The 14,282-nt window shown below is 39.4% G+C and overlaps 1 protein-coding gene across 8 annotated transcripts in view; it reads right to left on the reverse strand.

Moving 5' to 3' along the window:
- Window positions 1-13,371, reverse strand: part of Dnm1l (dynamin 1 like) — a 49,409-nt gene extending 36,038 nt beyond the window's left edge. For 4 of the 8 annotated variants that reach the window (XM_050125125.1, XM_050125124.1, XM_050125121.1 and 1 more), the window contains exon 1: window positions 13,139-13,368. In XM_050125125.1, the coding sequence (XP_049981082.1) occupies window positions 13,139-13,240 (102 nt within the window). In that variant the 5' untranslated portion in view covers window positions 13,241-13,368. Of the gene's footprint in view, window positions 1-13,138 lie in introns of all 8 variants that reach the window. The other 4 variants (XM_050125127.1, XM_050125126.1, XM_050125120.1 and 1 more) reach the window with 2 other exon arrangements.
- Window positions 13,372-14,282: the final 911 nt, after the last annotated feature.

The raw sequence follows: 14,282 nt of genomic DNA on the forward strand, positions 1-14,282 counted from the left end.
TGGGGGGGGGGGGGGGGGGGGGGTGGTTGGGGGGGGGGGGAGGGAAAGGGGAGGCGGCGATGGGGAAGAGACAGAAATCTTTAATTAATTAATAAAGAAATAAATAAATTAAAAAAAATGTCCTACAGACTTTCCCAGATGACACGGGAAGTCCTTCTATCTATGTGTTGCTTTTATTGGCGAATGAATAAATCTGTTTTGGCCAGTGGCTTAGCAGAATAGGACAAGGCATAAATTTCAAGCAGACAGAGGAGGAGAGAGTAGGAGGAGTCAGAGATGCCATGGAGCTGCCAGAGGGGAAAGACACGAACTGCCGGTTGGAACCTTGCTGGTAGGCCACAAGCCTCGTGGTAAAATATGAAATAATGGAAATGGATTAATTCTAGATGTAAGAGCTAGCTAGCAATACGGTTACGTGATTGGCCAAGCAGTGACTTAAATAATATAGTTTTATGTGTGATTATTTCAGGACTTTGAGCAATCGGGAAATGAACAGGCGGCCTCTTATTATACCCAGTGGCCAATTTTAGGTAAGTATATTCTCAATCCCTCTTTCCCTAGGTTTGTGTTGACAAAAAAAAAAAAAAAAAAACCCAACACATGATTATTTAAATTGATGCAATCTGTATGGGTGTATATAGACTCCAGTAACTTATTAGCTCCTTAGACCTACTTCACTTAAGCTGCTACATTTAAGAGCATACAGATTTTAAGCGCTGTTAGTTAGGCTGTGTAAATAAGACGGAGCCAAATTACTTTCAGTTTGCTATGAACTTTGCTACTTCAATACATGGTCATTGAACTTTGCTACTTCAATACATGTCATTAACATTTTGCTTAAATTTGCATGCCTTCTGGCTCAAGGGCTTTCTCAGTTTTTCAAATGCAATGTTTTATGCTTACTGGTTTATAATAAGACTCTTTATTCATACCAATGTTTCACTTTTTGGGTGTGACTATGTTCCAAGTTTTTTATTTCAAATTTACAATGCTACAAAACAGTTCCATGGATATTCTTCATATACTTGAACACAAATTCAGCATTTATTACATTTCGGCTTTTGCACTGTACACACATTTCCTCTAGCTGTCCCATGTGAGTTAATCACAGGCATCAGGGCATCGTAGGGGATGCAGCAAGCATCATGGCAGATAGGGAAACAATTGGTGAGAATGAAAACTTTGTTTAGCCTGACTTAGTTGGTTTGGATCAAATTAGAAAGTCTGATGCCAGATGGTTTTACTGTCAGCATATTTAAATACAGTACAAGTCGGAAAACAGTTTCTAGGCAAGTCATTCCAATTCCAGGTGCACAATAAAATATAAGGCATGATTACTTAGAAACTCCTTTGCAATGTATATGTGGTCATGAAGACAGGTTCTATAGCTTAAAGGCCTAGGGCCTAGTGTGGTTTCTGACTGACACAGCCAAAAAGAAATAGAGGAATTTCTAGATTGATCCAAATCACCAAAGTTAAACAAAGAGATCATCCACCTAAACAGACCCATAAGAAATGAGACAAAATGGCAAAACAATCAACAAAATCCAAACACACAAGCCTAGATGAATCCTACCAGACTTTTAAAGATTTATAGTGAATACTTCTTAAATTATTAAAATAAAGGGAAAAAAAAGAGAAAAAGTACTTCTAACTCCGTAATGAAGCCAGTATCATCCTAATACCAAAACCTGGGAAAGACACAACAAAGAAAGAAAACTACATATCAATATCCCTGATAAACATCAATTCAGAAATCTGGAATAAAATACTGGCAAGCCAAATACAAGCATACATTAAGAAAGAAAGAAAGAAAGAAAGAAAGAAAGAAAGAAAGACAGACAGACAGACAGACAGACAGAAAGAAAAAATATCCAACATGACAAAAATGGCTTTATCCAAGAGATTCAAGCAAAGTTCAACACACCCAAGTCAATAATTTAATAAAATAAATGAACCTAAAGACAAAAATCAATTATCATCTCAATAGATCCAGAAAAGGCTTTGTCAAAATCTAATATGCCCTTATGATCAAAGTCCTAGAAAAGACTGGAGGGAACATAATGAAGGCTATAGATGACAAACCCACAGCCAACATTAACTCTATATGGGAGCAGGGATCAAAGCAATCATACTGAAATCAGTAACCACTATTCCTATTCCAGAAAACACCAGTTTGCGCAATATGGCAAGAGAAAAAATTAAAAAATATCCCTATCTGCAGATGATATACCATACATAAGAGACAAAAGTCCCTCCAGAATTTTTTTTAACAAGGTGACAGGATACAGAATCAACTTACAAAAACCAATCATTTGTCTACACACCAACAACAAATACCCTATGAAAGCACAGACATATCCCCATTCACAACAGTCTCAAAAGAAAAGTATCTAAGAAATAACCAAGTAAAAAAGACCTATACAATGAAACCTTTAAATCTCTAAAGAAACTGAAGGCCCTAGAAAATAGAAACCTCTCAAGCTCATGTTATATAATTCACATAGAATTAATATTGCAAAATGACTATTATGCAAAAAATATAGAATCCCATCTTAGTCTTCACAGAAATAGAAAGAAAAAATTATAAAATGTACATGAAACCACACAATATCCCAAATAATCAAAACAATCCTGAGCAAAATTTCTAGAGAGATGATCATTCCAAATTACAAAATATATTATAGAGCCTAAGTAATAAAAACATTATGGTAATGGGACAAAACAGACATGTAGACCAACAAAGAAAACAGATATAAGGACATGTAACTATAGCCATTTGACAAAGATGCAAAAACATAGACTGCAGAAAAAACAGCATCTTCAAGAAATGGTACTAAGAAAACTTGACATTCACATGTAGAAAACCAAAATGAGGTCCATATCTATCACCTTGCACAAAAACTACTCGAAACTAATCAAAGACCTAAATGTGAATTCTGAAATGCCAAAACTGCTAAAAGAAAACATGAGTAGTACCCTACAGGATACAGGCATAAAAAATGAGTTCTAGATTTGGGCTCCATTTGCATAAGAATTAAGACCAGCAATTGACAATTGGGACCTCATAAAACTGAAAGCATCTGTACCAAAAAAAAAAAAAAAAAAAAAACAATTGCATGAAGAGAAAACCCACAGAATAGGAGAGAATCTTGCCAGCTATACTTCTGAAGGAGGCTTAATGTCCAGAATATATAAAGAATTAAAAAATAAAGTACCAAAAGAAGACTCATTCAAAAAATGGACAACAGATCTAAACAGGCAGTTTGATTCCAGAGTAAATCAAAGCGGCTACAAAGTATTTAAAAATGTTCATCATCCTTAAGACTATGTATATATACCACATTTTCATTATCACTTTGAAGGCGGAGTGATCAGACGCTTAAAAAAGGAATCCCACACTAGCTCAGAACTAAAAAATAGACCTGTGTTTATTAAAAGGTAAACTTACAAAGTCAGGATTTTCTGCTTACACGATGGAAAAGATCAGATCCAAAGCAAACCAAACAGCAAACGGGGCCCAGGGGGAAGCAGAGGGGAAGAGGCCAGACACCTTCTGCATCCAGGTAAATAGTCTGAGGTCACGTCCCAAGCCACACACCTTCCCGCAGCATTACTTGTCGGGGATTTAGTTTGTCTCCTTGATCTAGCAGTTGTGAGTAAAGTGCAAGGAACACTGCTGAGCAGGTATCTGTGTGTAGGATGATGAGTCCTTTGGGGACGTGCCAAGGAGTGTTAGAGTTGGGTGGGACATACAGAAGACTTGTTTTTAGCTCTCTGTAAGTTTTCCAAACTGATTTCCACCACTCTGCAATCCCACCAACAGTGAATGAGGGTTCTCCAATCTTTGTTGCCTTGTTGATCTCAGGTATTCTCATTGAGGTCAGATGGAATCTCAAAATTAATTTAATTTGCATTTCCCTAATCTTAAAGATGATGAACATTTTTTTTGACAAATTTCTTAGCCACTCTGATTTAGTCTTTGAAGGTAAATGGATAGATCTAGAAATTACTGTATTGCGTGAGGTAAACGATACCCCAAAAGAAATACATCATGTTCTCTCTCATCTATGGTCCCAAGTTCCAACTCCTTAATTGTCAGTCTGTAATCTGGAGTAACCACAGAAACCAGGAAAGTAAAAAGGTAGCAAGGTCGGGGGGGGGGGCAGTTTAACAGAGGGAATAGCAGGGTACAAGTGATATGTAGGGGGTGAGAAAAACGTGGGAGGTGTTAATTGGGGAGGGAGATAGGAGGTCAATACAGAAGAAGGAAGAGTGACAAACAACACTAAGGATGTTTGGAAAAGCCTTAAAAATCATATTATTTTTTGTTTACATAAAATACATATAAGTGTACGACATACAATTATGCTACGTGGGTTGACAATGCCACCCCAAGAACCATAGACTACCAAATAATCAGCCCAGTACGAGCCATGAGAAACCTCCTTTTGAGTTGCTGGTCAGGGCAATTCAAGAGGCTTCTAAAACAACTTAAACTATTTTTGTTGACCTTGGTTGCCTACCAGAGGACTAACTCGGAAAGGACAGGAAGGTCCTACACAAGTTTCCAAGGGAGGGAAGCATCCAATAGTCCTACCCAGCTATGATGCTATGAACCACAATGCCCAACGGCAGGGTTTCCCTTAGGAAGTTACCAAAAGCTAACTGTACTGAATAAACCACTCAACAAGGAAATCATGCCCGGTATTGAAGACCTACCCAATTACTTGGGGCTACGGAGATCATGGATCTTATAGGGGAACCTAGGAACCTATTACCATCACTTTACTCAACTAGGTAATTCCTAACTTCACTCTAAAGTATTCATCCTTGTGCCCAGAGATAAGTATAAATCTCATCCCTCATCAAAGAAATTTTTCTTTGCAACATACCAAGACCATTACAGAAAACCGTAAAATGCAAAGTGAGTTCCAGGACAGCCAACAGTCAGGGTTACACAGAGAACCCTATCTCAAAACAAAACAAAAAAAGAGAAAGTGTATCTGAGAGGTACTCACCTAGAATGCACAAATTTCTAGGTTTTATAAATTCCCCCAAAATGTCTCCATTTCCTTCAAAATGTCTAGCCACTTTAATCAGTAGTTTAACTAATATTTACTGAACATAACACATAACAATTACCATTTCATGTGACTAACATTATTTGAGTACCTTTATAAGACTGCTATTAGGTTTCATTTTGTCAAGTGAATTATTTAAAACAGCAGTCAAACAAGGGTACACATCTGCAATCTCAGTACTTAGGCGGCCAAAGCAAAGGTACTACAAATTCTAATCTAGCATGGATTCCAAAGTGAGACTATCACTCCCAATTCCCCCAAAAGAAAATAAAAATTATGAGTATACTTAGGTAACAAAATACACGACTGAATGATAAACCAAAGTGTTCGTCTTTTCTGCTTTTTTATACAGATGCAGACATAAAATATTCATAGACCTAATGACACTATAGAAAAAACACATATATGGTTTTGAAAGCACATTGAAGACAACTAGTAACAAAGGGAACAGTAGCTAAGCACTCTAGGTCCATTAAGGCAGGCATTATTTTACATTCATAGGGTTTGTTAGTTTCTTTTTAAAGAGTCCAGTTAACTATCTACCAAGTTTGAAACACATTTCTTGTTAATGGATGTGTCAACATACAGACCAAACAACACATGTCTATGAATGAGTTTCTGGTCCTTCTTTTCTTGTCTAGATTTGAAAATGTATGTAAAATTAGCTTCTTCAACAACTGGCCACATTAAGAGGTTGTTTTCTGCTGGTGGACTTATAACTACACCTCCAGAAAGTCTGTAGGACAGCTATCATACAAAAGCTCTAAAGGACAATGTTACAGCTGACATGCTCTGACAATAGGTCTTACTGCAACTCTTTCATCTCCACCTCCAAAATGACCAGATGTCATGGTCATTCTGTAGCTCCTTAAGAATTATATGGTAATGGCACTTACTGTGCTTTCAACTCAATCTGAGATAAGCTCTTTCATGGAAAATGTCTGTACCAGTTTCAGCCCTTTTCACTAATAACTAACATTAGTTCATCCATGACACATTAACCAAGGCTGAGTCTGTCACTTTTTAATTGAGACAGGGTCTCACTATGTACTCCTGGCTGGCCCTGAACTCAAGAGATCCTACTGCCGCTGCCTCCCGAGTGCTGGAATCAAAGATGTGTGCCACCATGCCCACTCATTCAACTTTTTAATCCATAAGTTTATATTTTTCATTACATACAACAGACTCTTAAATCCCTGCTATTAATGTAACTGAGTAACAACCCATTTCTTTTACATTTTATTTAGAACAAATTTATAGAAATAGTTCCCTTAATATCTATTTGCTTAAATATTTCTCATAGAATTCTTAGAAATATTCAATTTATCAGTTAAATTAACATGCTTTTTTCCTTACAGCTACAATGCTCTACCTAAGGACAAAACAAAACCTATAACATTAACATACTTTTTTTACACTGAATAACTAATGCACACATAGCTCAAAATATTAACATGTCAACTCCCATAGTCCAGGCTTTCTTAAATGTTAAACTACAGCCATCAGTAAAGAATTTTTATTGACTATACGATTCTGGATCATAAAAGACTCAGATATTTGATAAGACCAAATTTATATCTACAAAAACTGCCACTCCATAGAGCTAGAGGCATAACTTACATTTACACTGTGCATTTGGCACATACAAAGCCCTGGGTTCAAGCCTCAAGGTCCTAAGAACAGAGCCCCACCCCACTTTTCAGAAAAGCATAATACAACTCTAAGTCTACAAACAAGCAGTCTAACTCCATACAAATAAGAAACAGAACAAGTCATTGTGACTGAGTAGAATCCAACTGTAGAAAAGCAGACCAAGAGCAACAACAACAGTTAATCAGAGACATGACTCACGCACCAGTACAAGTAATCCTCAGTAGGATTAATAATGGATATAGTAGACTGCCCATCAAAAGTTAAGCAATGGGCTGGTTCAAGGTGCTGAAAGAAAAACTACCAATCAGAGTGGTGCTACCTATCATTCCAGCACTCATGCAGTTGATTCAGGATTGATAATTCAAAGTCAGACTGAGCTACAGAATTAGATTTGACTCAAAGAGATTTCATCTTGTCAAATCCAAATAATCTTAGTTACAGAAATAAGAAAGCTAATACTAAAATTCACATGGATTGTTAATGGGCCCCAAATAACCAAACAATGTAGAATAAGAGCAAAGTAAACAAAGAAGTGTAGTAAGGACCTAAGAGTATACATATGAAATAAACCCATATATCTATGGTTAACTGATATTGAAAGATGCCAATACTATGCAATGAACAGAAGACGAACTCCTAAGTAAATGTTGCTTAGTCAAATAAATAGGCATATATAAAAGATAAAGGTGGGCTCCCCATCACAGACAAAAATTTTCTGAAAATAGGTTAAAAACCTATGCAAGGTAAATAGGCAAGCTAAAAACATGAGAAGAAAATATAATGAACCTCTATGTCTTGGAATTTAGCAACATGTTAGAAGTCTAACCAACAAAGAAAAAGATCAATTTTATCAAGATCAAAAACTTCTGTGCATTGAAAAACATTAATTAGTCAGTGTGAAATGGCAATCTCCTGAGGAAAAGAAAGTATTTACAAGCATATTAGTAAGGCCCTAGTATTCAACTTATAAAGAACTCTAGCAATTCAACAATAAAAGGACAACTCCAACAAGCACATTAACATGTTTTGGATTATTAGGCACTAAGGAAAGGCAAAGCCAACCTACAATGACACAGTGTGCACACATTATTAGGATGGTGTAAAGACGGATAAATACTGATGAGTCCTCCTATACTGTTAGTGACAATTTTAATTTAATTTTATTTGTTTGTTTTTCAAGACAGGGTTTCGCTGTAGTTTTAGAGCCTGGCCTGGAACTAACTCTTGTAGACCAGGCTGGCCTCAAACTCACAGAGATCTGCCTGCCTCTGCCTCCTAAGTGCTGGAATTAAAGGTGTGTGCCGCCACTGCCCAGCTAGTGACAATTTTTAAATGGTGCAGGCACCGTAGACGTTTTATGGCCTATAGTTTCAATCCTAGCTACTCATGAAGAACTGAGAACTGACCTGTACACAGAGCAACACTATTTAGAGCAACAGAAACAACGCAAGTGCCCATCAAGGAATGAATGAATAAACAAAAGGTCATTTATCCATATACTGAAATATTATTTAACCTTTAGAAGGAATGAAATACTGGTACATACTACAACATGAAAAAAAAAACTATACTAAGTGAAAGAAGCCAGACATAAATTATCATACACTGTATTCTACTAACACACAATATTCAGAATAAGTAAATCTAGAGAATAAAGTAGAACAACATAAACAGAATAAAGTAGAACAACATAAAGAGAAATAGGGAGCAACTACTTAAGGACTAGAGTTTTCTTTTACAATACAATGTTTTGGAGACAGGTGGTATATTTACATTAAGAATGTGCTAACTTGGGCTGGAGAAACAGCTCAGAGGTTAAGAGCATTGACTGCTCTTCCAAAGATCCTGAGTTCAATTCCCAGCAACGACTTGTTGGCTCACAACAGTCTATGAGATCCCCATAATCTCTCCTAACATTGTATATGTAATAAATAAACAGATCTTTAAAAAAAATGATGCGCTGCCACTGAACTGTCTTTACAATGATTAATTTGAGCACAATAAGGTGAAACACCCCAGTAATCCCAAATGCAGGAGTCAGAGGCAGATGTACAACCATAAAGTTCTAGGTCAGCCTGTACTAAACAGCAAGACCTTGTCTCAGAAACACAAAAACAAAATAAAGCAAAACAACTTAAACATAATTGCTATTATTTGAACCAACAAATCTATTCCTAGAATCAAGGGAACTGAAGGCATTGTCCACACAAAGATTGGCAAATAAATATTTACAGCAAAATTATTTGTACTAGCAAAAACATAGTAACAACCAGTGTCTTTGAAGGATATTCTATCTACACTAATAATACTACTAAATGTATACTACTAAAAGGCATGCTGTGGATAAATAAGCTACAACAAATCTATAGAAGAGTATTATTCAACCAAAAGCGGGGGGAGAGATAGATAGAGAAAAAAAAAAAACATGTTGAATTCTTTTATCTGAAATGCTTGGGTCAAAAATGAAGCATTTCAGATTTGGGAGTCTTAGAATTGTAGAATATTGCATGTGTATATGAGGCACCTTACGAGATGAGATACAAATCTAGACACAGTTTATGTATGCTTCATGTTTATCAATACATTAATGTACCTGTAGTTTTCTTAAAGAGCTATGTTTATTTATATGTATATTGTATATGTTTATGAGTAATGCCATGTGTGCGGTAGCCGCTGAAGCCAGAAAGAAGGTGCTGGGTCCTCTACAGCTGGAGTTATAGGCAGCTGTGAGACACCTCTTGTGCAAAAACAGCACTCTTAACCACTCTTTTAACTTATGTCTATAACCACAATCTATTTGTCACAAGGCAAAACATGGAATTTTATACTTGTGGCATCATGTCAGCACTAAAATTGTTGGATACTGGAGCACTTGAGACCGTTTTGCAGTAAAGATACTCAACTTACACTAATACATACCACGACAGGCATTCTGGGATAGTGAAACTAAACACAAAAGACCGTATCATAGAACTCTATTTATATGAAATGTCTACACCAGGCAAACCTATAGACAAAAGGTAGATTAATGCTTAGCAGGATTTAGGGGGAAGGTAAGAAGAAAGAGTGGATCCTTAATGGGTAAAGGTTTCTTTATGCGACAATAAAGTTTCTAGTTTGCTTACTCTGCTGTGATAAAAGACAATGACCAACAGCAACTTGAGGAGTAAAGGGCTTATTTCATGAAGATAAGTCAGAGCAGGAACTCAGAGCAGGAGCCTAGAGGCAGGAACTGAAGCAGAAACCATGGAAGGAAACTGCAAACTGGTTTGCTCAGCACAGCTCACTCAGCTTGCTTTTTTATAGAACACAGGACCACCGGCCCAGGAGCAGTACTACTTACAATGGGACCACAGACTTACTTAATCAAAAAATGCCCCAAAGCCTCATTTCTGGTCCAATCTGATAGCAGTATTTTCTCCGTTGTGGCTCACTCTTCCTGAATGACTTCAGCTTATGTCAAGAAACTAGCCAGCACAGCAAAGTTAGGAATAAAAGTAGCACTAACTTCACAACTCTGTCCGTGTCTACTCTAAAGTCACCAAATGTGCACTTCACTATGACTTAATGGTGTGTAAATATTTCAGTTTTCTAAAGGTCAAACTTCTCTTTTTCTTTTTTTCTTCTTTTAGACAGGGTTTCTCTGTGTAACAGCCCTGGCTGACCCAGAACTCATTCTGTAGACCAGGCTGGCTTCGAACTCAGAGATCCACCTGCCTCTCCCCAAGTGCTAGAATTAACAGTATATCTCACCAATGCCTGGCTAAATGTTAAACTTTTTAAAGTTAGCTTACAAACTGGTTAAGAAAATCCTTTTAGATGTATCCCAATCATTGAAGGAGTGCTGAAATGACTGAAATAAAAGGCAAAGGAAATGTACCACAAGCTACACTAAGACACAGCCTCGGGCTGATGCCATCTGCACTGGAATGTCAGCACGAAATGGTGGAGGTCTGGATTATACACCTACAGGGCTGCTCTTCCTGATTCTCAGCTTAAAAAATAGTGATTAAATGTCCCACACTGAGACACAGAACTTGTTTTAAATCTTACCTTCTTCTCTGCCTGCAAAATACAACATGGTCTAAAAAGTATCAACCTTTTCTCTCCCCTTTCGCTTTTCTTTCCATGCAGACTATCTCAGAAATCAGAAAGTATTAGCTAAGTAATAAAGAACAAGTGGCTGGTACCTCTAAACACAATTCCCTCTCCCCAACTCCTTTAATTCCTAACCCAAGGGAGTCAGGAGTTAAAATTAGGTGCTCGACATAAGCAGTCAAGATCCAGTGTGCTTATAAGTTGACAAAGGCTGCCAAGAATGCTACCCAGGTGCTACCTGTGGTGGCACAGGCCTTCTATCCCAATACTCAGGAGGCAGAGGCAGGCAGATCTCTGACTGGAAGGCTAGCCTGGTCTACATGGTGAGTTCTAGGCCAGCCAGACATATATAGTAAAATCTGTTCTCAAAATAAACAAGAAAAGAAAGAAAAGAAAATGAATGTCACCCAAATCAGTATTATTGAATGGCACTGTGCTCGTAAACTCAGAAAACACCAAATTATTCTTTTTCCAATACTATGTGTTTTAAAATTCAAAAATTCACTAATAACTTTTCAGTTTAGAATACATGAACCAGATTCACCATTTCCCTGATTCTTTTACTGATGCATAGTGAAAGTGAATTAGAAAATCTCTTTAGAGTCCATGTGAAGTTTCTGCTCTGAAGATACATAACAATTCTCAATTAGCATGAAAAAAATCAACTATGTCATGTCTTCTAATTTTATTTACAAAAACTACTTTAAAAAAAAAATAAAAAAAGTCCCACTCTCTCAGGGCTTTAGAGATGCCTCAGCGGTTAAGAGCACTTGTTGCTCTTGCAGAAGACCCAAGTTCAGTTCCCAGCAAGCATATGGCAGCTCACAGCCATTTGCATCGCCTGTTCCAGGGGGATCCGCTGCCTCCTCCGGCTTCCAGAGAGCAAGCATGAGATGACAACACACATGCAGACAAACCTTACGCGTAACATTAAAAAAAAACAAAAACAAAAACACTTAGAAATAAACGGAGGGAGGGGAAACCGATGCCGGCATGTAAAATAAGTATCTCATTACAATGAGCAATACCGTATCATTGAAAACCTTTAGAGACCTACTAAATGGTCTCAGTAAGAACAAAAATATTGTTTGTGGTATACTCAAAGACTGAACTGCTATCCTCAAATGGTAAAACTGGAATACGCAGACATGACTGACAGAATAGAATCTACACTAACCCTGTAAAGAGACCAAGCAAATGGTCCAAAAATTATCTCTACTGCTTTAACCATTTAAAGCCCAAATAAATAATAGTAAGCTGCAGGAGTGTTTGAAGTGTATGAATATCCTCTGATCTATTTCTTATCGTAATATTTATGCACTTTCCCTAACAATGCAACCCATGGAATATGGAGAAATCACCGCCTCAGAAGAGAACACTGTTAACAAACGGAAGCACTTAAAAATCTGTATTATTAAGAGGTTAGAGAGATGGCCTGAGGTTAAAAGCAAAGGCTGCTCTTCCAGAAGACCCGGGTTCAATTCCCAGAACACACAAGGCAGCTTCGTAACCGTCTGTAACACCAGGCGAAACGTTCACACACATAAAATTAAAAAAATAAAGAAATCTGGGAGTGGTGGTTTGTCCGTCAAGGGAGCTGCGGCAGCTGGACTGCACGTTTCAGCCAATTCAGGCTACATGGTGAATTCTTAGCCACCTTGAAATACAGAGTAGGACCTGTCTCTACTCCCCCACCCCAAAGTTGTTATTCCTTTTCAGTCCAAAACAAGCGGTTAAAAAAGGGGGGGGGGGGTAAGAGACAGAGAATATCTCACATATCTCCGTTACTCTAGATATTTATTTCGTCAACACTCTTTTCACGTAAAAAACAAAATACTGGCTCATCTATAGTACCCCACGTGAAAAGGCCAGAGAATCTTATGCCAAATAAGCCACAGCCACAAAACTATAAACACCAAAGTCATGGAGTGGTACAAGACAAACTTGGTGCTCCTGCCTAACCTCAGAACTCCAACTCCACACGGGATTGTCTTTAATCTTGCGACGCTGTAACGCTCCGGGGCCGCCGACTAGCTTGCTACCCCTCGGCCCCACGGCGAGCCCTGAGCCGACCGCGTCCTCAGCCGCCGGAAGGAAGCAACCGCGCTCACACACACGCCCGCCCGCCCGCGTCCCCCGAGTGCCCTTGGGCCAAGCCGCGCCCGGCCGCAGGCTGCAGGGCCACTCGGCCCGCTGAACGCGCGAGACCCGAGGGGAGCACTGGGCGGCCGGGCGGCCTCCTTCCCGCGGACACCCGCAGGCCCTCGGCCCGGCCAGGCCTCGCCATCGCGGCCTCACCTCACCTGCGTTCCCACCACGACGATCTGCGGCAGCTGAATGATGTCGGCGCCCACCGTGTTGAAGACGTCCTGCAGCTTATTGATGACCGGGATTAGCGCCTCCATGGCTCGGAAAACACGGCACCCCGACCCAGCAGGCCACTGCAATGAATGGGGACGCGGCCCACGGCCCCGCTTGCTTCCTCTTCTCCTCCTCCCTCTCCTCGGGAGCCCGCACCCATTGGGCCGGGCCGCCGCCTCCCAGCCCGCTCCCGGCAGGCCACGCGTCACGCCGGAGGTGGGGCGCAACGTCTGCCGGGAGATGTAGTTCGGGCTAAGTGGAATGCGGAGGCCTATTCCAGAAGCTTTCAGCTTTCGACCTTCCGGAGCAAGGAGAAGGAGGCTGTGACAACGAATTTGCGTCTACTCTAGTCAAAACACTAGGGAAGAGCTGGAAGCATAATGGTTGTTAAAGTGTTAAGTATGAATATGCCTCCGGGAGTCGGGGCACACATCTGTAACCCGGCCCTGGGATACTTAGGCAAGCGGATCACTAAGTCTGCAGTACATAGTGAAATCCTGTTTCTAAAAAAAGAAAATATGAGAATCTCTTGATTAACCAATGTCATTTCCTTATGAGAACACTTTATGAGGAACAATCAAGGACATTTTAGGAGAGTAAAATCACTTACCTTAGTCCTAGCCTAGTGTGGCCACTGGAGGTCACTATAGAACGTGTTTCTGTGAGTTGACAGCCAACACAAGGCTGAGAGGGTTTGTGGGAAAGAGCTAAGATGGGTCTGTACTCAAAGGTACCCCAGGAAATGGAGGTGGGGTGGGAGGAGGGGCTCCTGGAGGTAGGCTGTAATAGGGTGAAGAATAAGTCTGGAGAGACAGGAATAAAAGGCCTGGGTCCTCACCAAGAGGTAGAATCTCCAGACAGTAGAGGTGGGGTGGGAGGAAGGGTTCCGCTCCTGCAAGCAGGCTGCTTTGAGCTAAGAGTAGGGCTGTAGAGATCATAATGGAGATTAAATAGGTATGCAACTTAAAACAAAAAGTGTTAGCCAACTAATCATCAGTCTAATACTAATACCAATCAATATCCCTGACCCAGACTGTCATCAATATATTAGGCTTCATATCATTGAAATCACCTAACTCTTCCTTT

Source organism: Alexandromys fortis, unplaced genomic scaffold (genome assembly GCF_014885135.2).
Source record: "Alexandromys fortis isolate MF-2015 unplaced genomic scaffold, M_Fortis_MF-2015_v1.1 scaffold_239, whole genome shotgun sequence".
Classification (NCBI taxonomy): domain Eukaryota; kingdom Metazoa; phylum Chordata; class Mammalia; order Rodentia; family Cricetidae; genus Alexandromys; species Alexandromys fortis.